The following is a 27596-nucleotide window of genomic DNA, read 5'->3' on the forward strand; positions in this document are numbered from 1 at the left end:
TCATAAGGAAGATTGGCCTGAAATTCTCTTTCTTTGTTGGGTCTTTGTGAGGTTTTGGTACCCAGATGACTATGGCTTCATAGAGTGAGTTTGGTAGTGCTCCTTCTGTTTCTAGTTTGTGGAATAGCTTGAAAAGTATTGGTGTTAGCTCTTCTTTGAAGGTCTGGTAGAATTCTGCACTGAAACCACCTGGCCCTGGGCTTTTTTTGAATGGGAGACTTTTGATGACAGCTTCTATTTCCTTGGGGGATATAGGACTATATAATTGGTTTACCTGGTCTTGATTCAGCTTTAGTAAGTGAAGTAGATCAAGAAATTTGTCCATTTCTTTTAGATTTTCAAATTTTGTGGTGTATAGGCTTTTGAAGTAAGACCTAATGATTGTTTGGATTTCCTTAGTGTCTGTCGTTATGTCCCCCTTTTCATTTCTGATTTTGTTGATTTAGATAGTGTCCCTCTGCCTTTTAGTTAGTTTGGCTAAGAATTTGTCTGTCTTGTTGATTTTTCTCAAAGAACCAGCTCTTGGTTTCATTCTTATAATTGTTTTATTTGTTTCTAATGTATTGATTTCAGCCCTGAGTTTGATTATTTCCAGGTGTCTACTCCACTTTGGTGTGCCTGCTTCCTTTTTTTTTTTTTTTTTTTTTTTTTTTAGGGCTTTTAGGTGAGCCATTAAGTTGCTTGAATGAGATGTTTCGAATTTCTTCTTGAAGGCACTTAGTGCTATGAACTTTCCTCCTAGCACTGCTTTTGTGTCCCATAAGTTTGGGTATGTTGTGCCTTCATTTTCATTGAATTCTAGGAAGAGTTTAATTTCTTTATTTCTTCCCTGTCCCAGCTGTCATTGAGTAGCAAGTTGTTCAGTTTTCACACAGCTTTTTGCTATTTCTGTTGTTGTTGACGTCCAGCTTTAGTCCATGGTGATCAGATAGAATACAAGGGATTCTTTCAATCTTCTTGTGTCTGTTGAGGTTTGCTTTGTGACAAACTATATGGTCTGTTTTGGAGAAGGTTCTATGAGGTGCTGAGAAGAAGGTAAATTCTTTTGTGTTTGGGTGAAAGTTTCTGTAGGTCTGTTAGGTCCATTTGATTAATGACCTCTGTTAAAGTCATTGTTTCTTTGTTTAATTTCTGTTTTGTTGACCTGTCTTTTGTTGAGAGTGGGTGTTGAAGTCTCCCACTATTAGTGTGTGGGGATCTATTGTTGTCATGGTTACAACCTCAGCATTCTGATACACATACCTCTTTATTGTAAACTCCTGGGAAGCAAAAATGGTCTGCTTTATGGTCATAGTTGTAACCATTATGGAACAATGATGAAATACAGTATTCTCTCAATTGATGTTTGTTCAGCGAATTAAGAGAAAAGGAAAGTAACTAGGATAGTTACTATATGAGGCCAATGCAATGGAATTCAGAAAAAGCTACTGTTAAGGAGCACTGAGGGGAGTAGGCGCTCAGATACCAACAAAGGACAAGAGAATACAACTACAATACAAATAAATACAATTACAGTTACAAATGGAAAAATAACACTTGAAAAGGCCAAGAGAGAAAGTCAAGGAGTTTTCATGAAATCAGTATTTAAAATAGTTTGTGTTTTCAGAAGGTGAGGCTCTAAATATGTGTTAGAGGAAAGTGCTGTGTTCATTCTAGTGTCCAAAGTTGATGCTAAAATGTCACCATGTTAAGACAGAAAATCAGTGCATGATTTTAAGAAAGGCGTGCCCTATAAGGGCATGAGGCAGTTTTAATTCTAAAGGTAGACATCTGGGCAAAAGTAGGTCAATGAGAGAAATGAAATTCCCATATTGGAAAAGTCTGAATGTGAACCAATAACCTGTAGCTACTTTGCTTAATGAGGGAAAAGAGGAAACTGGAAAAGCCATGAGTTAACTACTCTGTATATACAGATTTCTGGCAGAATTATCAGAAAATAGAACTTGTAGCAAGGAAAAGCTACCAGAACATTTGTACAAGACAATAAGTGAATTTCCCCCAGATAATAGAATTGAATGACGGCTTTAAACTTAATTTAAACTTAAGAAATATTCAAAGGGTAGAGGTTAGTGAAGTATTTGTATATCTTTATATTTTACCACTTAAGGTGAATTAGACTCATTTTATTGTGGCTAACAGTGTATGATAATTCATGTTAGTGCTGTGAAATTTTTTCTATAATAATTCTTTTTTAGACATCTTAAGTATGTGAGAACTTCTGAAATGCTATTAGCAAGTTTTATGGGAAGCCTTGCCATTTGATACTAAGGCACTTGATAAAAGCTACCAAATGGCACTAATATTTCAATTCAGTAGCAACAAAAATAAATGTAAAGTTAATTGCCTTTTACTCCAGAACAGCTTTAGAATTTGACAGGTCCTAGAACTGGATGGAGCTCAGTGACACCAGTCCCTCCCCACTTTGCCTCCTGTGCATTGGGTTGGATTTCCACTAAGTCAATGGATTGGATTTCTAGGGCTGCAGTGACCAACTGGCTCTACCTAGGTGGCTTATAACAGAAAACAAGCCAGGTGTGGTGGTACACACCTTTAATCCCAGCACTCAGGGAGGCAGAGGCTAGCAGATTTCTGTGAATCCTGGGCTAGCCTGGTCTACAAAGGAAATCCAGGACAGCCAAGGCAACACAGAGAAACCCTGTCTAGATAAGCAAACAAAAAATCAATAGAAAATGATTGTCTCATGACTCTAGAGTACTACAGTCCACGACCAATTGTCAGAACACCATAGCCCCTCAGAAACTGTTGTGGAATCTTTTCCTGCCTCTTCCTAGATTGTGATAGATTGCTGGCAATCTTAAATGTTTCTTGGCTTGCAGCTGTGTAATTCTAGTCTGTTTCTCTCATTACACAGCATGTTTTGGTGAACCTCTCACTTTCCCTGGATGTTTTCTTATAAGAAGTTTAGTTAGATTGGATAAGCAAACCACTCAGCTCCAGCATGACTCTATTCCCTTTTTTTTGTCATATTCTGAGTTATTGGGTGGCTAGGACTCCCAAGATATTTTACAGGACAAGACGCAGTTCAAGACAACCTAGAGCATAAATACCTCAGCAACAAAGCAGTATTATGTCACTTCCTATGTCCCAAACTCTACCAGGTCTGGCCCAGCAGCTTTTGGGGCAGCATTTTTATTTTTTAATTAAATTTTTATTTTTTTATATTAGTTACAGTTTATTCACTTTGTATTCCAGCTGTAGCCCCCTCCTTCATTCCTGCCCAATCCCACCCTCCCTCCCTCATCTCCTCCCTGCCCCTCTCTAAGTCCTCTGATGGGGGAGATCCTCCTCCCCATCTATCTGATCCTAGTTTATCAGGTCTCATCAGGGCTGGCTGCAATGTCCTCCTCTGTGTCCTGGCAAGGCTGCTCCTCCCTTAGGCAGGGTGAGGGGAGGGAGGTCAAAGAATCAGCTGTTGAGTTCATGTCAGAGACAGTCCCTGTTCCCATAATTAGGGAACCCACCTGGATACTGAGCTGCCATCGGCTACATCCAAGCAGGGGTTCTAGATTATATCCATGCATGGTCCTTGGTTGGAGAAACAGTCTCAGAAAAGACCCCTGTGCCCTGATATATTTGGTCCTTGTGGAGCTCCTGTCCTTTCCAAGTCATACTAAGTCCCCCTTCTTTCATAGGATTCCCTGCACTCTGCCGAAGGTTTACTTATGAGTCTCAGCATCTGCTTTGATACACTGCTAGGTAGTCTTTCAAGGGCCCTCTGTGGTAGGTTCCTGTCCTGTTGTTTTCTCCTAATTGCAATGTCCATCCCCTTTGTCTTTCTAAGTGAAGGCTGATCATCTTATCCCGAGTCCTCTTTCTTGTTTATCTTCCTTAGGTGTACAGATTTTAGAATGTTTATCCTATCTTATAGGTCTAGTATCCACTTATAAGTGAGTATATACCATGTGTGTCTTTCTGCTTCTGGGATACCTCACTCAGGATGATCTTTTCTAGATCCCACCATTTGCCTGCAAATTTCATGATTTCCTTGTTTTTAATTGCTGAGTAATATTCCATTGTGTAAAAGTACCACAATTTCTGTATCCATTCCTCCTTTGAGGGACATCTGGGGTTGTTTCCGTGTGCTGGTTATTACGAATAAAGCTGCTACGAATATGGGTGGACAAATGTCCTTGTTGGGTACTTGAACATCGTTTGAATATATGCCTAGGAGTGGTATAGCTGGATCTTATGGGGCAGAGTTTTTAAATGAAGAGCTCTGCTCTGTTTTCTGGATACTTGAGAACTGAGTCTCTATTTTTCAAGGCATCTTCATGGTCTGGCTTCTGCCTCCAGGGCTCCACCAAAGTCCCACTGTAACACTGTAATCCAGTCAACTTGCCTCTTCTCAAACCCCATGTATTCTCTCAGAGTTGCCTTTTCTTCTTCACAAAATATTCTTCCACTCACAGTTTATAAATATCCAACTGGTGTTCTCCTATGTGTTATAAAGTGGACCTAAATACTGTGAAATAATGAGTGTAATTATAGCACAATTTGTTATTTTTATGTACCCTCTCTACCCTCACAGTTAGAGCCCATGAAGTCAGATGTTAAATTGCATTTATAATTGTATTTCTTCCATCAATCACACCACCAAGAGTTGATTTATCTTGAAATTCTATTTAAAAAGAAAAGAGGGTGCACACAGGGGTTGTTTTACTTTCAATTAACAAAAACTTTTACCTGTATTTGTAGAGAAAGTAGTGATAGTTGATACATGATACATTCTGGAGTTCTCAACTCTGAGTAGTTCCCATTGCTGTCACCTTAATTGTTTATCATTTCTTTGAGCTGAGAATACTTAAAATTCTTTGCTTTAGCTTGGTGTTCTTGCTGTGCATTAGAATGCCAGAACCCTTCATCCTACCTGTTTGTAACTGTGTGTTTGCATCAGTGAAGAATCCAAGCACATACAGACAAATGACATATGACCAGTACTATGAGAAATCTATAAAACTCAGACTCTTGTAAGCAGAGAGTGGGGTAGTGGTTCACAGTGGCTGGGGGAGAGACAGGTAGGAGGGAGAAACTGAGGCAATGTTCCATAGGAATTTATCGCCATCATCATTATTCCACAGGCAATGTAGCAGTGAGTGCTTTAGAGAAGAAAAATGAAGTAGATATTTTCAAGTCTAGGGCAGTGGTCCTCAGCCTTGCTAATTCTGTGACCTTTTAATATAGCTCCTCATGTTGTGGTGACTCCCAACTATAATTATTTTCATTGCTACTTTCTAGCTATAATTTTGCTACTGTTGTAAATCATAATGCACATATCTGTGTTTTCCAATGGTCTTAGGTGACGCCTGTGAAGGGGTCATTCAACTCAAAGGGGTTATGACCCATGCATTGAGAACCACTGGTCTGGAGTTTTTTTATTAGTTGGTTGTTTTTGTTTTTCTGAGAAAGGGTCTCATATAGCTTGGGTTGACCTCAAATTTGCTGTGTAAATGAACACTTCTTCTCATGTCCCCACTATCCAGAATACTGGGATTACAAGAATGTTCCACCACACACAAATTTATTTTTATATTTGAAGGTTTCTTTGGCAGCAACACAGAACAGAGGGTCCTAGCAGTGATAGGAAGAACCTTGTTAGAGATACTTTACCCAAGTGTGGATGGTAAGGCGCTGAATAAAACAATACAAGAACTATTCAGAAGGCATTTCAGTGGGAAAGCAGACTGCATTTGTCAGATATTAGAAGTACTGGGTGAGAAGGAGGAGGCAAAATGCAGAAGTTTCTGATTTGTGAGATTGGGCAGACATCATTAACCAAGATAAGGGGAAAATCAGTTTCTGTGGAAGACAGTAATTTCATTCTAGAGCAGTCAAATGGAAATCTGAAGTGGAAGATACTGGTCTGAGTGAGTGAGAGGGATTAGCAAATCATCGGTAATGGAAAAAGATAAGACCACCCATTTATTGGTTCATTCAACAAATATTAAGTCCAAGGGAGCAGCTGTGCTCATATAGATTACATTCCAGCCGGAGATGGGGAGCTGGCAAAGCCATGAACATCAACAAAGATATTTCTCCGTCAGACAAGCGCAATGCAATGAGTGAGACACACAGGAGAATGTGACAGAAAATACTGACGCGAGGGCTGCTTTGGAGGGAGTTGTGACAGTAGCATTTAAACTGCAGTCTAAAGGAGAGAAAGAAAAAAAAAAACAAGGAAAGAAATATTAAGAAGGTGGCCAAGGACATAAGTTTTAGCAAGGTCATTTGTGAAAGGCAAATTAGAATCTTTTAACCTTCATTTTATTTTATTTTTTTGCTTTTTTTATTTTTTTTATTAATTACACTTTATTCACTTTGTATCCCCCCATAAGCTCCTCCCTTCTCTCCTCCGGATCCCACCCTCTCTCCCCCTTCTTCACCCATGCCCCTCCCCAAGTCCACTGACAGGGGAGGTCCTCCTCTCCTTCCTTCTGATCTTAGTCTATCAGATCACATCAGGAGTGGCTGCATTGTCTTCTTCTGTGGCCTGGTAAGGCTCCTCCCCCCTCAGGGGGAGGTGATCAAAGAGCAGGCCAGTCTCCAACTGGGTTCTCTAGTAAGGAGAATGGGGACTGTCTCTGACCTGAACTCAGTGGCTGGCTCTTTGACCACCTCTCCCTGATGGGAGAGCAGCCTTGCCAGGCCACAGAGGAGGACAATGCAGCCAGTCCTGATGAGACGGGATAAGCTAGGGTCAGATGGAAGGGGAGGAGGACCTCCCCTATCCATGGACTTGGAGAGGGGCAGGGAGGTGATGAGGGAGGAAGGATGGGATTGGGGGGGGGGGAGGAGGGGATGTTCTGGGATACAAACTCAATAAACTGGAATTAATATAAAAAATAAAAATTTAATTAAAAAATAAAAAATAATTTGCTTCATAAAATGTACCTTTCTTTAGGAATAATATACAGAGCTGTCAATCTCTTGTCATAAAAAATGAAATCCCAATAGTTTGATTTTACTAATAAAGATTCAAGAGCCAGATGCTGGGGTGAAAGCCTGCTATCTCAGAGAGACAGAGAACACACCCAGCTGACCTTCCTACTCAGCCAACATCTTAGAGGGAAAAATCCTCTGACTCAGCTCATGTCCCCCAAGGAAAAAGCCAAAGCCCTTTATTATTCTCCACATTGTTCTTCAATACCCTCCAGCTCAAAGTCCCTCCTTTCTGTTCACTCCCTGTCAGTTGGCTACGTGGCTCCTCCTCTTGACCTAGGGTTAACTTTATTTAATCCTGTTTTCAGAAAACTTTTGGATTAAAGGTGTGTGCCCGGACTAAGCCATACCACAAACACCTGTTTACAATAAACAGAAAATTCTTGGATTAAGGGTGTGTGCTACAGCTTAGTCGAGCCCTAACTAGAAACAGGATTTCACAGTTCACAGTCTTGATGTTTATAATGGTATCAAATACCCTGCAACATTTCCCCTTTTTGTCTAAATAAAAGACAACTTCTGTAACATCAATAAACTATATACTATCAGGTAAAAATTACGTTCACAATGTCCAGTCCATATATATGTATTTAGCAACCTTGAAGAACTACTCTACTGTTTATCCTATCTCGGTATGTTCAAAGTCCTGTACTTAATCCAAGCAATGTAATGTTTATTTTCACTCCCAAAGCCCTTTCCCACTGCCTAAGGTTTATAAAGTCCCTGTTCACATGGAATAAGCACTCCCCATCTATTTCACTGAAGATTTTCTGAGACTGGCTGTTTCTATCAAGGTGTAACGCTTGGAAAAGAAGGCTCACCTTCTCCCCAAAGAATTCATTCCTGGACCCTGGGACTTGCCTGCCTGTCAGGCTCTCATTTCGACAGCTGCAGCCAGTCGCTGTGACCACTGTTGGTCACCTTCCGCACTGCCCGAAGCAGTGCCCATTTGAAGCAGTAAGGCTGCGAGGCTGCCCACTGACTCACCTGAATCAGGTTGGGCTCCCAGGGTGGCTCTGTTCTGGAGCCCCTAGCTCTCGCTGTCACCTGGCCTGACGCCTGCAGCCTGGCTAAAAGATCTGTGACATTACACTGTACTGCAGAGAACGTCTTTCTCTCCTGCATGCTTATCAGAGAGCTGTTAACACTTTGCTGCAAAGAGGATCTTCCCTCCATCCCTCTCCCCCAGCACCTCTCCATGCTCCATCCCTCTCATCCCAGAGTCCCAGCCCTGAGGCACCCACCCAGACATTCCAGCTCCGAGGCCCTGTGGCGTCCAAGCACTTCAGGGAGAAGCAGAACCACACAAGTGGATTGCTTTAACACACCCTAGCAACAGCACTTTAACAGAATTTCTCCCTCCACTGTCCTGGCTGTTTGACTGACCACAGTAATTAATTATTTGAATGTGTGGTATGCGCTATACTGCAGTCTTCTGAGGACCCAGCTCACAAAGCTATGTAGCATGAGTAGTAATTTCTGAACAGCTTTGAAGCCTGCTGCAGTTGACCCCATTCCACCATTCCTGCTCCCCCTCACAGTTATGCTAATGCACATTTTCCCATTGTGGAAAAAAAACCCAAGCATTTCTTTAATCTTCCCCTGCTAACACTGCTCAAATGTGCAGAATTGTGCTTGTAAACAAATACAGGAACAGGAATGGGGGCTCAGGGACACTGTCTCTGCAGACACAACATAAGAGGGTAACAGCTCTACGGGGCCATCCTGATAATGATCTGGGTCTTGGGTCTACACCCTCTGAAATTTAATTTTTGTCATTATATACAGGGGGTGAGCAAGTTCACGTGCTATGCTGTTGTTTTTGCAATGATAACATAACCTCTCAGGATACCAGAGGGAAAATCACTATGTGAAAGGATGTTTTAATGAGCAGATGGTTTGTTAAGCCTAGACCCTGAGAGATGTAGCTCAGCTAACAGTCTTCCTGGGCACTGCTATTTAGCTATAATGGCCCGTTGAGCCTACTTCACATGATATCCTGACCAACCATGACAGTGTATTCATGTTTTCAACATGGAGCCAGAGCTGAAGCACACACCTGCCTCCCTGTACTGGTAACCTCTTACTGACCTCTCTCACCCTTCTCACAGAGAGGGCAGACTCTCTGTCCCTCTCCCAATTTACTCAGAACTATTCATTCTGTGCCTACGTGTGACCAACTCCATATTAAATAACACTCTGATTAGTTCCTGAGGCCTTTTCTACTTAAGTTCAGGTTTATATCTTTGATATCACAGAGAGGCTATTGCTTTTGTGCTTTGTGTTTTTGCTTTGGCCTTTTGTTTAAGACATTGCCTTTAGAGGCCAGCTTAGTAAGAGTGTCCAGCCCTGCCATGCCTCTGCACTCCCACAATCCTGTTCTCCACACAGACCACAAAGGCAGACACTGGAGAGCTGAACCTTTGCACTGTGGTCAGGGCTATCTCATGGCTCATCTTTCTGTTTTGGGGGTTTACATTTCTGCTTCACTTTTAACCCTGGAAAATGCCTCTTATTTATAAGTTAGCTAAGCCTTAGAAATGTGTTTTAAATGTCCTGTTCAGGGTTTTTAGCTGGTCTTTAAGGAGAAGGATGATTGAGACATCTGGTCTACCACATGACTAAAAGTAGGATTTCAGTAACTCCTTTCTTTTTTTACTTTTTAGTTTCCTATTATCTCATTTGAATTTTAATGGCTTCCTTATATGCTATGTACTGTTCCTGGCCTTACCCAGCACAGAACCTGAGATGCAGGGGTCAATGCCCTGCTCCTTACTGATCTCTATTTATGGAACCACAGCTCTGTATCATTCTCCCTTACACTCCCTTGGATTTTCTTTCCCTGTGAGACATATCTGTTCTGTGACCCTTATGTGCTTTCTGTGTGCTTCCTCCCATAACTATAAGCAAAAACATGTGAACAACAACAACAAAAAAAATCCATAGGTGTTTACTACTTCTGGGTCACACAGATTTATTATGTAGATGGGTAGATAAAGTCAGGTCCAAACAATAAATAAAGCTAGAGTGGTGTTTTTAATAAAGTGACAGTGTGACTTCTTTTTTGCTGTTTTTTTTTCGTGTGTGTGTGTGTGTGTGTGTGTGTGTGTGTTTTGTTGTTACATACATCAACAGAGGACACTAAATCCCAAAGATGGTTGTGAGAATTGGGTATCTGAGGAGAGTGAAACAGAAACAGCTCCTAACTGATCACAGTCAAGTGACCTTCACTGTCATGAATAAAGAGTGGGAGTTAAAATTTTGTTCCACTGTCAGTATATAATGATCTGTGATAAAGACTGGCAACGGTCTTGAGACCATCTGAATTCTGGAAAAAGAATTGCACAACGAATTAGAGATGGTGTCTCTATACAAAAACATTTTCATCCTTTGTAAATTTGTGTGTTGGTTTATTTAATCATCACGGATTTGCTGAGTGTTCTTCTCAGTAAAACTAACACTGTGACCTGTCAGGAAGCCATGTGACTTACACAAAATATGCTTCATAGAAATTCAAGACATTAGATTTATCAGATCCAGAGTCATTCCTTGACAGTAAACATGCAGACAAGAGAATTGTGGCTTCAAATGTTTGAGAATGAGTCATAATGATGATGGGTCTTAAGCAATTGTACTACAAAAAGAACAAAAATAAGACAAAGAAAAAATACAGCAAAAGCAAAGATTATTCTAGAGTGACAGACCTTGAAAGGAGGGGATAGAAATGCCACTGAAAAAGATTCCTAAATCAACGTAAATGGACAGAGAATTACCATATGTCCAATCACATCTGTGCCAAACATCTGCCAGATGTGTCATCAAACTTCACTTAATGCCATCTCACAGTGGCATCCCCTAGCTGGGTCAGAGACAGAGAAGGTTGTAGTTGGAACTGTTCGGTGCTTTTATTTTTTTTAAATCTTTGTTGATTTAAAATGCTAGAAACTGTACATAAAATCTATATTCTTGGCCTATCTTTAAAAGAAACTGGAGAATGAAGCAATGTTCACATGAGGCGGTTCCTCCTTGAGCTAGTTGCAGCCTTCTTTAGATGAAATGTGCCCCAATCCCTCTTCAGCCTACTTCCCTCACTTAAACTGTCTGTACCATCCCTATTGTGTTTATGCTTTTCAATCCCTGATTAAAACCCTAGCAAAAAGGGGAAAATATGTGCATAAATAATTATAATCGGAAGTGACAGCCTAAATCAAGGTGGGAGGTTGTCCATTTTCTCAGTAGCCATTTCCTGTATTTCTCCTGACTGTCCCTTTCTGTGCTGGGGAAGTGTTTAAGTCTGGGCTCCAGTATGTATTCTAGTGAAGGATGCATGAGCTAGCAACCAACCTGAAATGCTGCGCTCATCTTATATATGCAAATCACAGTGTGTCCAGGGAAGAGATGACATATGTTGTAAGAGACCAGTCATATTGGCTCAGGACACCCCAAGACCAAGATTTATTTGCCCCAGAAGGAAAAAAGGCAGGAAATAAAAGGCAAAGATAAGAGCGAGAGGGTGATGGAGACTGGAAAGAAAATGAAGTCTCCTCTCTGGGGCAGGGGTATTTGTGCCAAAGGACAAAGGACTGCCTCTGGATAGAGAGGAGACAGAGCAGCCCATGGAAAACCGGCAGTTCATAACAGTAAAGGGGGGAGCCCTGTGCTAGAATGAGGTATATTTAATGTTAATTAGGCATGCTAAGACAAAGCAGGCGTTTGATTCCTGGACTTCAATAGTGTGGTAGCTGGACCTTGGTAGTCAGGGCCAGGAGGAGAAAGTGGACAAATAAGGGAATGGACTTAGTAGCTAGCAGTAGAACGCAATGTAATGTTTTTAGCAAGGCAGAGGGAATGGGAGAAGAGCAAGGCCTACCAGAGCCACATACTTGAGTGGCCTAGTGTCCCTTCACATTCCTGTGAATGGCCTGTCCATTCCTGTCTAATTTTTCCTCTTCTTTCATAGACGAACAATATTTTAAAAAAATTTGACTATAATAAAACCAATAAGCTAGGAATCTCTAAAAGCTAGAAAGAAATATAAGGAAGAAGCAAACTGCATCAGAGAAGACATGAAAGGATAGCAATTACTTCCTAGGACTTTCTTTTTTGTTTTTTGTTTTTTGTTTTTTTTTTTTTTTTTTTTTTTTCTTTTTTCTTCCATCTTTTATATACTGGGTAAGATACTGGGGAATTCTCTAGTCTGCAATCACCAACTGACACAACAAATCAAAACATTAAATTCAATCCCTTTATCTCCAGGCTAAGGTCCAGGAAGGGAGGCGTTAGCAAGGAAGTGGGAGGGGAGAGAATATTACTCTTTTAAACTTTTCATACAATGTATTTTGATCATATTTTTAACCCTCTCCCAAGTTCTGCTAGATCTCCCCCATCTCCCTACCCACCTGCTGTATAGCAAGACTTTTTTCTGGGGAAACACAGCATACCCATCTACTCACTCCAGACAGGAAGGCCATAGAAGACCAAAGTACAGATACCGCTCAAGTCCACCTTGGTGAACCAGTGCGTTTTATTTAGGGTTTCTTACAGTGGTATTCATGAGGGGTTATTTACAGGAGCAAAAATGACCCAAAGCCCACCCCAGCATGGGTGACAGCTCACAAAAGCTAGGAACTTGGGGCACATTGCACAGCCTGGAGGCAGCTCAACAGGTTGCAGAGTGTCCTCTCCAGGTGCCTCAGCTGATGTACGCCTCTTTCAGGCAGCGCAGCTAGGTTCTGCTTCCTCCAGGCAACCCGTCTGGCCTGGTGGTCTTTGCAGGATGACTTATCTGAAACTCACTCTCAGCAGTCTTTGTTATTTACTCATGGAAGGCATACACCTAGCAAATCTGGTCCATTTCAGGGACTTCCTGAAGCTATTTTGAGTTGTTCACTTTTTTTGTTGTTTGTTTAAGGTGCTTCCCGAAGCTATTTTGAGTTAAGTTTTAAGCAGCTTCTCTGCAGGATAGAATGTTTCCATCTCAGAGGAAACTACTACAAAACTATGCATCTCTCTCTCTCTCTCTCTCTCTCTCTCTCTCTCGCTCTCTCGCTCTCTCGCTCTCGCTCTCGCTCTCTCTCTCTCTCGCTCTGTGTGTGTGTGTGTGTGTGTGTGTGTCTTCCTCCTCTCTTTCTCTCAAAGAGAAAAAAGTGAGACAAAAAAAAAAAAACCCGAAATTACTCACTTTCCCTTCTCACGGCTAAGGTTTTGCCTGGCTGAAATGTGTGCAGGGATTTTACGTGCTGTCACAGATTTGATAATGCTGCCCTGGCCCTACTATAACCAAACATGAAAGGAATTAATGAAGCCTTGCTCCCTCTTGGGATCATGGGTCTTCTCAGAGAGGTAAACTTCTCTGCACTTCACCCAAGCAGCCAGGGAACACAATTGTAAAAGCAAGCTCTCCGCTTACTTCCTCTTCTGAACTGAAGTCAGTAAGTAGAATGAGAACTGAACTTCCACACTGCCCAGCATCAATGAGGCAGAAAGATGAAGAGTAAAGCTGTACTCCTTTTGTGTGATTCAAATGAGAAATGCCCCCCCATAGTGCTGTTTGAGAAGGTTGAGGAACTTTCAAGTAATAGCACCTTTACCAGCTGCAGCACTTGGGAGAGCAAGCCTTGTACCTGGCCTGGGCAGCACAGTAGAGCTGGCCCTGATGGCAGGGGAAGGGTGAGCCAGCCCTGAGGTCATGAGCATGAGCGTGATGGCCCCACACTGTTCGCTTTTGAGATGGTGTGGGTGTGGGGGTCATGCTTTCCACCCCCTCACCCTTTGCCACATGTGGCAGTTGGAAGAGCTGGCCCAGGTGTCATAACAGGAGGAGAGCTGTCCCTGCCCGTCACTGGTTGCAGCACGTGGGAGATCAAGCCCTGTGCCTGGTCAACACAGTAGAGCCTGAGCATACAGTGGAGCTGGTCCTGGTGTGTGGGGGGGGGGGGGCGGCACAGATGAGCCAACCCCAAGGATGTGAGAGTGAGGCCCCAAGCATGTAAGAGCAGGAGAGCTGACTTTGCCCTCCGCTGGCAGTGGCATTAGGTAGGCTAGCTGGGGCAGTGCTGGGGGGTTGCCCTGGTGGTGTAGGTCCTGGAGAGCTGTTCGGCTGACCTTCTTAGCTACCACCCAGGCCCACATTCAGGGCTTTGAGTGGCCTAGCCCCAAATCTAGCTCATCTGTGAACTGCTGGAGCATGGGAAAGGGCCTATCCTACATATCCAAAGCTTCAGAATCTCCATGACACAGGCCAACAACAGGATAACAAAGAGGAGTCCTGGTGATGATCAATATTAATAGTGTATCATAAGCCGGAGGCCTTGAACCAGACCAATGACTCACTGCAATGAACATTTGCAAGTAAAGACGTGTGGACAAAAGGGTAAACTGTTGGACACACTGTGACACCCTACAGCTTCCAGGACAAGATGTTTTCTATGCTTTGCTTTGTTCTGTTTCTTTTCTTTTGGGGGAGTGGAGGGTCTCAAGGACAGAGGGCAAATACAAAGGGATGAGAACATGAGTGAGACTGAGAAACATGATGTGAAACTCACAAAGAATCAATGAAAAGTTAAAAAAAAAAAATTGTAGAGCCTTGCCGGAAGAAGTATGTCGATGGGGGTGGGATTTTGGTTTCATAACCTCATCCCTCTTCCTGTTATGTCTCTCTGCTTCCTGCATGTTGATAAAACTATGATTGTCTTGTTTCCTGCTACCATTCTTTCCCTGTCATCATGAACTGTATCCCTCAGGAGCTGTAAGCTAAAATAAGTGTATTTTATCATGATACTTTATCACAGAAACAGAAAAATAACTAATACATTTAGAAACCCCTGCCTATCTGAGAGTCATGTGGGAGCTGAGTTTCTACCCCACCTACTGGCAGTGAGGTAGTATAAGTGAAATTCTTCATTTCTTCCCTCCCTCTTAGGGAGCTTAACTCCCAGACTTCTATAGTTACCATGAGTGAAAAAGCTTTACATTCAGCATTGCATTGCATTCAACATGCATGTGCTTATGTGTTAAAAAAGATCAACTACCTGCTGAAAAAAAAATTTACAGGATCTAACACCTTACAACTTAAAACCTAAAATGTCTTGTCTCCTCAAGCACTGGAACTAAATGAAGAAAGATAGTCAACATTTGCTAACACTGAATTGACACTGGAATTGTCTGACAAGGATTTTGGAGTGGCTGTCATAGCTCAGGCATGTTGGCATCCTGGTTCTTCTGTGACATCAGAACCCTCACACACTAAGGTCTGGGCATTAGCTCCTCTTCCAAATGCAGTACCCTTCCTTTGGCTACCTACGTGACCAGTGTCTTCATCTTAGTCCTTCTCAAATACTTCCTCCTCAGTATGTAGAACCCATGCCTAATACACATTGCATCACATTGCTCTCCTTTCTCTTTTTCTCCAAATACTGATTTCTAACACAGTAGAGGATAAATTCATTTGCTGGGTCTGTGGGTTTTCATGCAGCTTGCAAACATCCTGAGAGCACATCCACCTGGAAAATTCCGAGGTACAGTTGCTGCTTATCCAGGGTATGTAGAATATAATAAATTACTGTATGTGAATTTGCTTCTGACGGTGTAGCACTATACACTGTATTACTTACAGTCCAAGCTGGGATGTGAGTTTTACACTCAACATAGATATATCATTTTAAGCATGGAAATGTGATTGCAAATAAACTCTTCATATCGTTAGCATAATAAAACGCTGGGTGGCTCCTTACTCTTCATATATTATTGAGAGGAAAATAAGGGAACTTTAGTTGTTGGATCTTTGTCGTTCTCTCACCTTCTCCAATGCTCCACCACTCCAATTTCTTCACTCCTCTGACATTTGTTTTATTCACTGTTGTCACCCTTCCTCAAACTGTCACTGTTTCATAGCTGGTCTTTTGAGGAACATTCTGTTTTCTCTGCTTCCCATCACGTCGGCAGCTCAACACTGTGTGGGACCACTTGTTAGTCTTCTTCACTTAAATAGTCTTACCGACTCAGAGATTCCACGACATTCTACCACCTGCAAGGTTCAACCTGATTCTTCCATCAAGGTCTCTCCTTTACTGCTTAGTCTTTCCATTCTGCTGAATATTTTATGATCAATGCAATCACAGATTTTTTTTTTTAGAGCAAAACTGGAAGAAACACTCACTGACTTAAAGTGTCTCAGGAATGGCGCTGCATAGGCTGTCTATAGTTGTGATGAGAACTCAGATAGCTGCCCTCATAGGATCTTTCCTAATCTGCAAATACATTTTACCATGGGAAGCCACTGTCGCTGTAGTAAGTGGTGAACAGCTGATATCACATATTCCCACAAAAAGTTAAAAAAAAAAAAAAGCAGAATCTGAGAGGGGTCCCCCTGTGAGCTGTGTTCTCTATTTGTTTCTACAGGGAGCCTCGCAAGGTAGTCCTTCACAAAGGTTCCACTGGCCTGGGCTTCAACATTGTGGGCGGGGAAGATGGAGAAGGTATTTTTGTATCCTTCATTCTGGCTGGTGGACCAGCAGACCTGAGTGGAGAGCTCCAGAGAGGAGACCAGATCTTATCGGTGAGTGTGGCTTTTAATGTTCTTTCCAGGTACTATCTAGCATCATTCATGAAGATGGCAGTTTAATAACAAAGGTAGATGCTTCGCAGCTTTGGGAGCAACTTAGATGGTTCATAGCTGTTTGACACTTGTCACTTTACTTCTCCTGGGTAAATGTGGAGGTTCTGGTTTCTTCTTTTAGAAGGAGATGCATATCTGTATGCAACAGAAAGTCAAGAAGCAGGCCTTATTAAAATGGTACACTGTTTGCTTATTGAAATACAATCCCCCAGAACTTATGACCATACTCCTAAAATGTTCAGTTCTGTGATATAATTTGGTGCATATAAACATGTGAGAAATATGTGAGAGAATGCCACATGATGTGGCCATGGTGAATAAGTAGCAGCAGGCAGCATTTGCCTAAGCTTCAGAGTTAACAGCAACAAAAATAAAATGAAAATCAGAATTAGCAGTAACAACTTTTTAAGCACGTATGATTTGCTAATAATTTTACTAAAGTGAAGTTTAAGGGCTTTACAGGGCATCTGATAAAGAAAAGTGTGTACTTAAAGTATATACAACTGAATGTATTTAGAAGTGTGTGCATGTCTGGATCTCTTGCCATAGTGAACCTTCACAAATATATACATCATCTCTAGTCATCCCTCCTCGAACTTTTTCTGCGTGTTATCTCTATAACACACTTCTATCACACAAAACCTATTACAATTTTCTAAATGGGGCTGGGGAAATAGCTCAGTCTGAAAGATTCTTCCTGTGCATGCATTAGGACCTAAGTCCAGATCCGCAGCACTCATAAAGACATGGGTACAGTGGTGCTCACTTTCAATCCCAGTGTTGGGAATGTGGAGAGAGGAGGATCTTTGGGGAAAATGACAGAGGAAAACAGCCAGTGTCATGCACACACACACACATATGTGCACACAGGGACACATGCATACACATATGGCACAAAAGAAATATACAGTACATACATAATATAAGCTGTAGGAACTATACTGTAAGATAGACTTCAAGATCTTATTCATTTTATGTAACTATAGAATGCAGGTCTCACAAACACCTCAAAAACTATCTCCTCATGTTTATATGAGAGAATCAGGCTCAACAAGGTTGAGTAACCTGTCAAAATTTAGCAAGCTAGTGTATACAACTGATTTCCTATCTATCAAAAATATGAGCAAAATTTCAAATTTGATGTCCAATTCTACTGGCCTTGTCCTTTCTTGCTTACTTCCTATTTTTCCTTTTCTCTTGCTTTTTTTTTTTCTTTCTTGTGTGTATTCAAGTTCTTATTGACTGTTTCCACTACATAAAGCTCTCTCCCTGGTGTGGTGGACAGTTAAATCCATTGCAAATATTTATAATCATATTACAGTTTTAATAATCATGTAAATGATAGATAATTACATAATGATTCTTATAGGGGATCATGGTTCATAACTCAATAAAACACATTTTTTGTTCTCATTGATTACTCAAAGAAAATTGTTTTTACTTTGTAGCTATGATTTACAGATAGAATTTTCCAAGGCACCTTAATTTGTTAGCCATTGTTTCCATCCCTTAAACAAATGAACAAATCTCTCTTTTCCCTCATTCTACTACTGCCTCTTCCTCTCTCTCCCCTCTCTATACTCCTAGCTCACACACACACATACAATCACACACACACACACACACACACACACACACAGATGCACAGCCTCAACAGCAGTTGACCTGACTATAGACAGTACCCAGAAGTCTACGTGAATGGCCGTACCTCGTGTGTCACTATGGCTCTCCCACATAGTCAGATCTTTGCCATCCAAGAGGTTATAGCTCCCTGGAAGGGGAGTCTGAGAGACATGACGTAAGCTTTCATGCTGGGACCACCTCCTGCCATCCAAGGGCTGAACTATGTCTTTGACACTTAAATGACATACAAGGTATACCAGGCAGCTGTTCATCTATATATTGCCTACATTATTTACAGGTCTCTTTCTTTTACTACCTGGAAAGATTTATGAAAGAAAATTCCCTGTATGAAAGGAGCTTTTATTCTCAACGTTTAGCAGAGCGACTGTTCCATACCATTTGCTCAAAAGAAGTCATAATAGTGTGAGGGTCCAATTCTTGAAATCCTCCACCATCCAAAAGGAAATGTGTACACTGGGTAGCCATCCTAGCAACTCTTCAATACAGTCACAGCACATTCTCAGACAGAAGCTTTTACATGAACTAAGCCGTGTCCATCCTTAAGACATGTCAACCCTCGTGGTAAGTTCCTGTTTTCCCACTTTCCATATTGGAGAGGGGATTCTGAAAGAATAAATGATTTCCCCTCACTACTGACTATGTAATTGGATTCCTGACTTCTCTTGACCCTAAGTCAAAGGCCTTTCTATACAGCTGTCTGCAAAATCCTGCCAACAGAATCCCACCTGGCTTGCCTTTCTAGCCCCCTCCCACCCCCTCCAGTAATCTTCCCTCAGCTTTCTCCTCACAGGAATTCCATTTCCTTGCCTCCACTTCCCTTCCAGACACATGATAGTGGGGGCCACCCAGTGTGTAGTGTTTGTGCATCCGCCGAACACACTTCCTGAAGAAGCAGCAGCTAGCCAGGCCGCATTGTGGGCATTAATTCCTGCTCCACTAGAACTCCAATCCTCAACTAGTTAGGATAATGAAAGCTTTTTAAAAGCCATAACCTTGGGTTAAATTCCATATATCTATTGAGGATGATCTTTTCTCTCTAATTTCTCCTTTATGTATTTCACTTCTTAAGGATTCATTGTAGAAAGAATTCCAGTCATTGAACCATATTCTTAAAGTATTCTCAGGGCAGGTTTTAGGGCATTCATCAGGCAAATACATTAACCAGCACAGTGGCCTCCTTGGGCATTCTTCCTGCAGAAGGGCAGATAAAAATGCTTTCTATTATTTTTGTTTCTATGCTTTTCTAGGAAAAAAAAAGAAGTGAAACCAGGTATGTTCTGGATGCAGCAAAATCCAGGAACACAAAGCCATCATCTCCTGGGGGCCTTCTTGCTGCATTTTAACAGAAAAGCAAATATCACATGACAACCCAAAGCAAGCTTGTGAGATGAAATCTCTTTCTGTAAACCCACTAATGCTAACATGGGTGCCCCATCCATCTGAATTACCTTCCAGTGGCCCAGTAACTTCCAAATATTGCCAGCACATGATTTTAAAGAATTAATTTACAACATGTGAATCCCAACAAAGATCCAGCTCTGACCCTAAGAGTTCTTTATTCCTATTGGTTGCCAAGGGCATACACCCCTGGTCACATAAAACCTTCTAGCTTATGAAAAGGATAAGCCTTTTAAAACTGTTTCATACCATTTCTTGCTTTCTCTGAAGGCCTTCCAATGGTTTTCTCTGCCCTTAAGTGCTAAAGCGGTGACATGGTATGCAAGGCATTGAGGCATCTGGCTTCTGCTTACCAGTAAGCCTCATCTACCCCGCATCCTCTGCAGTCATTCATACTTCAGCCACCCTGGCTTTTTCTCCACCTCTAGTTGTGGGTACTGCTAAAAACATCCAACAGCTGGGTTCAACCCTGCAGGAAGTCCACACACTTACGAGCGATCACGTTACAACCGCAGGATTGGGAGGAGGTATAGGATTCCAGGCAGCCAGGCTTCTGGGTCACTTAGAAAGGCTCAGAACAGCAGTTACTTACTAACTGTCAAGAAGCATTTGGCTGCTACAACAAGAGCAAGACCGTGTTGAGAAGCAAGGATTGGGCAATGGTCCTGGTGGGCCGAGCTCTCTCCTGCTCTAGAATTCCTCTGGCAAGGAGCCTTGATTAAATAGAGATCTTCTGCAATCTAGAAAAGACCAGAGAGCTGTATTTACCAGGCTTCTTTTGGGAAATATCCACCATTCTCTGGCATAGAATCTAGCTGTGTAACAAAGAAAACGGGGGGAAAAATAACTCAGAAAACATGATGGGTACAATTGGAACCAAAGTTAACACTGCTACTTTCCAGTTATACTCTTTGAGTCTTGCTTATTCAGTGTGTCATTATCATGCATAATACAGCTCATGCTGAAAAGACGCAGGGAAAAAAAAAAGCACAGCAACGAACATGTACATCAAGGCAGAACTACGGTAACTGCCCCACGAGATGACTGCTAAAGACTTGGCTGAAAATGCCCTTCAAAGGCCCAAAATTTAATTCAGGGAAATTAGAACCATTTTGTCTCAAAGTGACATTTCCAAAATGTACATGAATAACACCAGATCTGTGAAAAATACTCCATGAAAAAAGTGTAGAGAAACTCAGCAGAAATAGACTATGAACGTGCTTTCTGCTTTCTAGTCCTATCCAATTTAAGGGCTTTCCCTCCCCTCCCCCACCCAGAACACAGATTATTATCATATAAAATATACTTGGGAAATTCTGCCTTAATCTGATCTTCAGTAAACTCACCCATGTGTTTGCTTTGGGGGAAATAAGGTTGACGCTGCAATGTCCTTATAGGGCATCCACTAATTGAGGAAAGAAACTGACTGCTGAGAACACAACACAAAAGGTAGTTTAGGTCCTCGGTGAGCATAGTGCCCCGTGAAGAACCAGACACACGGTGACTTCTGACGTGGAGAGCTAAGAGCAAGTGCCTAGACCCACTGAGGCCAGTGTGGGAATGTGGGGAAGCTTTCCTACAAAGGGGGCCTGAGCCAGAGGAAGTAAGAGAGAATCTGAGATAAAAACACTCACGCCATTCCTTGTGTTATATACTGCACAGTCACTTGAATTCCCCCGCAACCACTCAGATGACTTGAAGGCTCGGAGAAATTCAATAATGTACCTGAGATTGCACCAATGATCAGTACCGACAGTGGTATCTGAACTGCCGTTGCTTCTGATTTCAAAGTGATACCCTTCAGAAAGAAAATTAAATGTGGCACTTCGTTTATATCTGAGTCTCTCCACACTCAGATTCCATTTTTTGGAGCAAAACACACACCAACACACACACACACACACACACACACACACACACACAATGCCTACTGTAATAGAGCACTTATAAAGAGATGTGTGAGCCGCCTAGGAAGCCCTTGTGCCTGTGGACTCCAAAATACTTCCAAGCATCTAGAGCCTCATTTACCTCTGTATGCCCCTTTGTAAATTTGGACCCAAGCTATCAGAGACCCTTAGAAAAACTAGAGTGACCCACAATGGTATTATCTGGATCACTAAGGCCCTGCCCCTGCTTACCTTGAAGATTAGGACTACCCTAAAGCTTTAAGTTTCCTAGCTGGTAGAATGCATTTACTAATTTCGAGAGATCCTGTTGACTAATAAGAAACCCCATAAGTCAGAAAAAAATAGTAAATATTATGTTACATACTTAAATAACTAAAAATTTTGGTTAAGTCAGCTTTTGGTTTAGTCTCATAAAAAGAAGAAGAAGAAGAAGAAGAAGAAGAAGAAGAAGAAGAAGAAGAAGAAGAAGAAGAAGAAGAAGAAGAAGAAGAAGAAGAAGAAAGGTCCATTTAGGTGAGGAGGAGCTTCTATACAACCTAACTCCTCTTAATAGATATTCAGAATGTGCTGTGATAACTAATCCCGGGCAGAAGGCAAAGCTTACTAAGATTTCTGCTTTGAGATAAGGAGTGGCCATCATCTAAAATGGAGTAATTTGGCAGCAGTTTTGTTTTTCCTCTTAATAATAGTGTTAGTTAATAACCCTTACACTTACGCCATTGTTTGCATGTTCAAAGCCTCTTGCCATAGCATCACCTCATGTTCGTTGGGTCCTTTCAGGATATGTTGAGAAATGATCACCTTGGTTTCATAGAAGAAGGAAACTCAGGGACTCTATCTTGGAGCCAGTCTGACCCCAAGCACTAGCTTCCTGCTGTCCCCACCAGATGTTTCCCAGTGCTGCTTTCTGCTCGTGAGTGTCCCTGGTGGGAGCCTACACAGGAAACTTACCTGCTGGAGTTCTTGGCTCCAAGCAAGTGTTATCAACTTTGGGTAATTTAAAGAACCAACCAGAAGAAAAGTAAATTTATTAAGAGAGAAATAATTGATAGCTCATAGGATCGTCAGAGAATTGCAGGAAATGGAGCTCAGGAACCAGAAGGAAAACCCTGCCTGCCAGGGGCTCGAGGGCATCCCTAAAGCATCACCAGGAGCCACTTGCACCCAGGCTAAACTGATCTGCAGAACTCTCTCTCCCTCCCTCTCCCCATCCTTCCTCCCCTCGCCTCCCCCTCCCTCTCCCATTCCTGCTCTAATATAAGATGCTAAGTGTCAGCCCTCTGCCCGTGATCTTGCTGTTAAGAGATAAAGAAGTCTGCCCCATCCAATGTTTCTAATGAGGCAGGGCTGTGCTTCCTTCCCTTCTTGGATTGGAGGATCTAAGATCTTTGGACTTGCAGAGCTCTACAAAATTTTAGATCTATAGTGTTAAGAATCGTAATTACCTCTTAAACAATAGAAATTGCTCCTGAAGTGTGACCGACATTGGCCCAAGCCAGAACAAATGAAAGGAGTAGACAAGATGACAAGAACCATCTGAAATCCTGGTACAGCCATGGTTTGCCTGTTGATGTCTTGCAGATCAAAGTTCTAAGATTCATAAAGGTTAAACCACTTGCATGAGGTTACACGGTAAGAGTACTTGTCTACCCAGCTTCCAAGTCAGTGCTTTTTTTGTTAATTTTTCACACCAATTTCAGTCATATAGCTGTGCAAGCTTTCCATAAGTCCCCACTGCAATTTTCTTCCGGTTGCCCTTAGGTACAGACATCTACTGTGTACATATGCAGGTGTGGGGGCACAGGTGTGGGCGCATGCTTACGTGCAGATGTGAGTGTGCCCCTGCACATGTGGAGGCCAGAGGTCAGTCTCAACTGTTGTTCCTCAGGTGCTGCTCACTTTGGTCTTTTGAGACAGGATCTCTCACTCACCTGAGACTCACCGATAAAGCCAGGGAGACGATCCACGTAGGCCAAGACATCTGTTTGCATGTCTCCAGTCCTAACGCATCCCCACACCTGGCTTCTACGTAACGTGAGGTCAGCACACCTGGCCTCTAGATGTGAAGCATAGGGACCAGACCATGCCCTCAGTCATGTCTGCAGACACATTACTGCCTTTATGATGAAGCTAATCCAGCAAGGGAAACTGATACAAATACAGTGAAAGATGTGAAAAACACCTAGTGTGTAATTGCAATCTTGTATGATGGTTGGCGGCTTACTGACCCCTGCATGGTTTGTTGCTGTGTTTCGAAGCCTTGAATGATGTCTGGCACTTCATGCCAGAATTTAAGATTTAAGGGTGAAGAACAGAATCTTGCTCTCTAGGGCCCTACACCGAAATAACTTAAGGGGTATGAGGATAAAGACAAATTCTTATAGAATTTAAGCAAGAGGCCAGTGAAATGACCCAGTGAGTGAAACCCACAACCAAACCTAACAATGGGATTTCCATCCCTTGGACACACATGGTGGAAGGAAGAACTGACCTGGCACATTGCCTACCACACACACACACACACACACACACACACACACACACACACTTAGTTATTTTTGTATAATTATTTTTTTATTTATTCTCTTATGTATTACATCTCCCAACTGACTTGAGTTTCCCTTCCCTCTTTTCCTCCCACACCCTCCTCCCTCCCCTCCCCATCCACTCCTTTGTTTCTCTTCAGAAAAGGACAGGCCTCCCAGGGACATCAACTAAACATGGCATATCAAAGCTACAATAAGATTAGGCCCCTTCTCTAGTATTAAGGCTGGACAAGGCAACCCAGTTGGAAAAAACACAGGTCCCCAAAGCAGGCAGAAGAGTGAGACACAGCCTTTGCACCCACTGTTAGAAGTCCCAGCAAGACCCAGGCACACAACTGTGATGTATGTACTGAGGGCCAAGGCCAGATTCACGCAGGCACCCTGATTGTCAGTTCAATCTCTCAGTCTCTGTGAGGCCTATGAGCCTGGGTTACTTGATTCTGTGGGGTTGTTTTTTTTTATGGTGTCTTTGATCCCTCTGGCTCCTCCAGTCCTTCCTCTCCCTCTTCAGCAGGACTCCCTGAGCTCTGCCCAATGTTTGGCTGTGGTCTCTGCATCTGTTCCCATCTGTTGCTGGATGAAACCTCTCTGACAACAATTGGGTTAGGCACAAAGCTGGGCTTCTGGATACCAGCATGGCCTTTGGTAGAGCAGTGAGCTTCTGCTGAAATAAGTATTTTTTTTTAAGTGTAGAAAACTTGGATAGCATACAAGAGAAAGGAAGAAAGCCTTAGCGAGAAGAGGAGAAGACTATGCAGCAGGCGGCACAACTGCTCCAGGTGATAAAATTATTCACCGGCAGGAAATTCTGTCTAGATTGTTTCCATAGAAACTCCCGTTAGGGAGGCTCATGCTCTGAAATTATCATGTCAAAAACTAACTTGCAATCAAAACAATCATGAGCTGAGAATTGCTTAACCCAAAAATCCAGATGCTTAGTGAATATTTTAATTAAATTATATACCGTACCAGGGAGGGAAGAGTAAGAATTATACTTGAAACCATGGCTTGATTAATATTTGTGATGACATTTTAATTGTAAAGATCAAATTGCAAGTAGAGAAATGAAGACACAGAATAGTTCTCTGGAAACTAGCTAGTATCTGAGATGATCCACTGGAGGACTCCTTATTAAAGTCAGGAACATCAAGAGTTCAAAGAGGAGAGATCTACCTGATGTGAAAGCAGTTAAATGAAAAGACCCCTTTAGGTAGGATTCAGATACGGGGAGAAAGGGCCTTTCTCCTCCTCCCTTAAATCTCCAGAGTTTGGGGGAAGGTTGTTTGTTTACTTGGTTACGGAGGGGGAGGACTTCTATATGATTTTTTTCTCTCTCTAAAGACTTGAGGGCAGGATTGTTTGTACCACACACATCACTGCATCCCAGGCCAAAGCCAGTACTAGACACTTAGGTGTGTAAGTAAAGGGTAACATAGTCAGTGCGAAATGGGGGTGGAAGGAGCCTTTCCTCTGAGGTCCGCTTGAGAAGTCTTCCACTAAAAGGTTCACGTTTCTCTTCAGTCATCTGTGCACCTTACTACCTCTCTGCTCCACTGTGGCTTTGAACAGGGAGTTAATCAGGCTGAAAACCTTATAGAATAGTAACTGAATTGTGGCTTCCTGGGTTATGCCCCAGGCATAGCATTTTTCATAAATGGCAGCTGTGATTCGGGCAATGACAAGATCTCCCTGCATATCGGTGACGTGGCTCAAAGAAAACCCTCCCATTGGTTTATCAGTCTCTGCAGGACCCCCTGGCCTCAGACCTTTTAGTTTTGTTGGTCTCCTCGTGGAGCTCCTGTCCCCTCTATGTCCCTCTAATCCCACCCCTCTTCCTCCATAAGATTCCCTGCGCTCTGCCCAAAGCTTAGCCCTGAATCTCAGCATCTGCTTGCACCAACGGAAGACCATGCATGGAGAGGACCTAGACTCCCTGCTCAGATGTGGCTGATTGGAAGCTCAGTCTCTGTGTGGATCTCTGAGTGAGGGGAGCAGGGGCTGCCTCTATCATGAACTCAGTTGACTGCTCTCTGATCACTTGCCCCTAATGCAGCCTTTCCAGACCATGGAGGAAGAGGATCCAGGCAGTCCTGATGAGACTTAACAAGCTATGGGCAGATGGCAATAGTGTAGAACTCCCCCTTTCAGTGGACTAGGGGAAGAAGATGGGGGAAGAGGAAGGGAGAGTGGGACTAAGGGAGTTGAGGGAGGGGGGCTTCCATCAGGATATATAATGAATAAATTGTGAAGGTAAAGAAATTAAAAAGAAGAAAACACTCTTTATCCTAAGCCCACAGCATTTTCTGCTTCAGGTGATACTATTTCAGGGGACTTTTTTTTTAATCTCTGTGTACCCTTGTCGTGGACTCACTTTGTAGGCCAGGCTGGCCTCAAACTCATGGAGATCCACCTGCCTCTGCCTCCCTAAGTGCTAGGATTACAGGCATGTGCCAGTGCAACTGGCAGGATTTTTTTTTCTAGTGAGAAGCTCTCCTGGATTGCCCCCTGACTTCTGAAACTCAGTGGAAGTCACTTCCAGGCAGCTATCCAAGCCGGGGCTCTCCTGCCTGAACCAGACCAGCCTGTGACCTGTGAAACACCTTCCTTCTCCCTGAACCGTAACTAGTCTGTTACCTATGAAACACCTCTGCATAGTTGCACTCCCTGGGTGATAACAAAGATAATCTATCTGTTCCAATTTTGTACTTTCTGACTCACCCAGCTATTTTTCCCATTTGTGTTCTCAAAGTCAACCTTGAGACAGTCAGGAAAAGCACCATTATCATAACTTTACAGGAAAGACTCAAGCTTGGAGGAAGTAAGTCATACATACAATCTAATAAGAGCAAGCAGAAATTTAACCAGATATTTAAGAAATGTGTTCTTCTCTTAGATAGTTCTCCAGTTATTTTTATAAATTCCTATTAAGAACCAAGTACTCCGGTGAAATGAGATAAACAGCAGGTAACTGGGCTTGTTTCCTCAAAATCCACAGGGTGGCAGCACGGAGCTGTATGAAGGAGGCTTTGCGTAAGAAAGATTGTAGAGCCGTGATACTAATGTTAGCTGCCACCATAACCGATCTGAAATTTTAAGTATATAATTCACTGTAGAGAAATATAAATTAAAAAGGAAGTAGAATTAGTTTGTTGTTTGTTTCTTTATTTTTAATCGTGAGAGTCTGCCTTTAAAAACAAAAAGAAAAGGAAAGCTCGCGGTCCTCCTGCCTTTACCTACCTAGTGAAGCCACGTGCCACCGCGTTCAAAGCACTGAGGGTAAGGCAGGGAAGCTGAGACTGCCCGTTTCTTGAGAAACTTCAGAACGGGTGGCTCCTTGAATGCTCTGTGTTTCATTTTTCTCTCAGATGAAGGAAAGACAGAAGCCAGTGAGAAATCAATCTTCCATGTCATCTAATCTCTTTTTATTTCTTCTTGTTCCATATCTTCCCTGGAGATAAAAACTGCTGGGTGGATCAATGATACCGTGTAACAAATTAGAGGTATAGTTACTTTGTCTCTCAGGTTTCT

General features: G+C 42.4%; 1 protein-coding gene across 27 annotated transcripts in view; it reads left to right on the top strand.

Annotated features, from left to right (window-relative positions):
- Positions 1–27596, top strand: part of Dlg2 (discs large MAGUK scaffold protein 2) — a 1917798-nt gene that overhangs the window by 1579035 nt on the left and 311167 nt on the right. For all 27 annotated transcript variants that reach the window (XM_060367555.1, XM_060367549.1, XM_060367550.1 and 24 more), the window contains one exon: positions 16357–16513. In XM_060367555.1, coding sequence (XP_060223538.1) covers positions 16357–16513 — 157 coding nt within the window. The remainder of the gene's footprint in view (positions 1–16356; positions 16514–27596) is intronic.

Source organism: Meriones unguiculatus, chromosome 14 (genome assembly GCF_030254825.1).
Source record: "Meriones unguiculatus strain TT.TT164.6M chromosome 14, Bangor_MerUng_6.1, whole genome shotgun sequence".
Lineage (NCBI taxonomy): Eukaryota > Metazoa > Chordata > Mammalia > Rodentia > Muridae > Meriones > Meriones unguiculatus.